The 2610-nt window shown below is 37.1% G+C and overlaps 1 protein-coding gene across 3 annotated transcripts in view; it reads right to left on the bottom strand.

The window, feature by feature from the left end:
• LOC106883346 (neural cell adhesion molecule L1.1) overlaps nucleotides 1-2584 on the bottom strand; it is a 67820-nt gene extending 65236 nt beyond the window's left edge. Inside the window, exon 1 of one of the 3 annotated variants that reach the window (XM_052970570.1) lies at nucleotides 1535-2584. In XM_052970570.1, coding sequence (XP_052826530.1) covers nucleotides 1535-1577 — 43 coding nt within the window. In that variant the 5' untranslated portion in view covers nucleotides 1578-2584. Of the gene's footprint in view, nucleotides 1-1336 lie in introns of all 3 variants that reach the window. The other 2 variants (XM_052970568.1, XM_052970569.1) reach the window with 2 other exon arrangements.
• Nucleotides 2585-2610: the final 26 nt, after the last annotated feature.

Genomic DNA, 2610 nt, shown 5'->3' with positions numbered 1-2610 from the left:
AAAAAAAAAAAAAAAAAAAAAAACACTCAACTTCAAAGGGCTCAAAATTTCTTACATTCCACTGCCCTCTTCTCTAGATAATAATAATTACTAACACCATTAGTGGACATACCACAATTATTTTGAAAACAGTAAGATGGTTTGAAATTTATTACAGTGCATGTAATATATATCTTTCGAAATAGTATTTTCTTTGTCTACATACGTAGAATTGAACGTGCAGTCATAGGAGACATCTAACAGGTAAAAGCCTTGTTATACACTTGTCACATCTAACTTCAGAGTTGTAATCTATTTTCATTTTGTCAAGATGTAAACAATCTCAAGTATGGAACAAATCGAAGATTTAATCAAGCTACAATAATATTCTGCTACTGTATAACGTTGATAAAGCTTCATATTTTAATAGCTGTATTACTATCTTATTTTCACGTCAGTGAGCGAATTGTAGTAGCTACTCCATAAAGCTGTGGATTCTAGGAAAAAAAAGTTATGTAACGGTTAGTACTTCGTTGCAATCAAGGGTCACCAATTGTAATCGATGGATGTGACAACTATTCATGCGATGGTGAAAGCGAAGGCTGCAATTCTTTAACACGAGGTCACCAATTTGTAACGGTTAGTGTTGTTAAGGTATTGGTTGCCAATGTGCAAGATGGAAGAACAGTGACTGAAGTTGTAAAGAGATATTTATTTACTGGTACTTTGTATATATCCAAAACCACGACGGGTTGGTATGTATAACTAGTAAATGGAGGTAAAAAGAGTTAATTTCGACTGGTATGTGTGTACACGATCTCATAGTAGTATATATAGAGAAATATGGTAATGTTGCAGAGAAAAGAAATTTAGTGGAAAGTGAGAGTGGTGGGACGAAACAGCTGCTTAATTGGTGAGTTACCATAGTTGTCTTTTTGTGCCTTTTCCTTTAGAGACGGCATTTTGTTCAGCCGGTCAGCCAGACTCGGTTCTCACCAACTATTTCCTTATTCAAGCACTCAGGCTCTTACCCAGGGGACACGACCTTAGCTTACGGAGTTCTCAGAAGAATAGACCTGTTAGGTGAAATTTGGCGATCGAGGATCGAGTCCAGGCCATGCCCGCATGGAGCTACTACAGTTATATAGATGTAACCATGGCTGTTGAGTAAAGAAGTTCGCATCGTAACTAATTGTTCTGGGTTCAGACCAACTGCATACCACTTTGGACAAAAGTGTTCTACAACAGCCTTGGGCTGATCAATATTTTGAATCAAATTTGCTAGATAGAAATAGTCTGGAAGTCTATTGCATGTGTGTGAGCGCGTGAATTTTATGCCGTTTGAAACCGCACTTACCAGGAAACAAAGACCAGGTGAAGACAATGATATAAAAGCCTCATCAGTTTTTTAAAATTTTATCAACATAATCGTAATCTACATTGCTGTAAATGTGTCTCTGCAACATTTCATCAACCCTTTTCCAGATTATTCCAAGATATTTCGAATTTTGATATGTTATTTTTTTTTTTTGGAAAAGCACGAAAAAATACATACTGAAAATATACATATTATGAAATGGGCCCGAACGTGAGATCATGTGGTTTCCAAAGCTTGCTGGATCATCCCAATACACACACGTTGACTAGTGTTCGGTAGCCATTTTCGATAGTTTCTACTCGAAGGGAGAGCACGCATGAATATACAGCTTGCTCACTGGAGTTATTGTTCTTGATTTTGTTTTTGTACTTTTTGATCTTGAACCCATGCAATGAAAAGCGAGGAGTATACGAAGTGAGGTATTTTTGCCACGGAGGATGAGTTTAAGGTTTCTGTTCACAGAAATGTAAGACAGGTCAACTATGCAACCAGAAATGAAAAAAGGAGAGAAAGAAAGAAAGGCTGGTTACAAGTCACATGTCAGCAGCAGGCAGAGGAGAAAGAAGGAAAGAGAGATGGAGAAAGAGCAACAGAGACAAAACAAGGGAAGGGAGGAGAAAGGAGAAAGTCTAGAAATAGAAGTAAGAGGGCGAGAGAGAGAGAAAAAAAAGGAGAAAGAGTGAGGGCTAGAAACAGAGTCGCACAGATATATAAAGAATTGATTGCAATGTCACTGCAGCGACTTTGTTTCAATTCTTACTGGTATTTCACGAAACTTTGCAAGGAAACAGATTTATCGGTCAAAATTCAGCCAATAATTGAATACTTGTTCCACCTGCTGAACACCGTCCGTGTGTGTGTATTCTTGGGATCTTTACCCTTTGAACGGCAGATCGAGAAATTAATTCTTTGTGACTAAACACTTTCAAACTTCGGACACTGGTAGAATGTGGATCTATTTCAAAACGGGGGCACCAGTATTTTCTTAACGAAACACTAACGAAACACTTTGAAACTTGGGACACTGGTAGAATGTGTCATATAAAATATCTTTTACTCTTAGTCTTCTTAACAAAAAAACGTACATCGCAAGTTATTCCATGTTAAAGTTGTCGTATTTCTGTAATTTCAACCAATCACCGACGTCTATTCAGCTGAATAGAGTTACTGCTGGGCGGTCATAAAAATGTTATTCCCTGTGATATATTTCATCCGGTTTAATCGTAATTTATACGCATATATTGTTTATATAA

This window comes from Octopus bimaculoides, chromosome 9 (genome assembly GCF_001194135.2).
Source record: "Octopus bimaculoides isolate UCB-OBI-ISO-001 chromosome 9, ASM119413v2, whole genome shotgun sequence".
Classification (NCBI taxonomy): Eukaryota; Metazoa; Mollusca; class Cephalopoda; order Octopoda; family Octopodidae; genus Octopus; species Octopus bimaculoides.
This window is presented reverse-complemented; position numbering and strand designations above follow the sequence as displayed.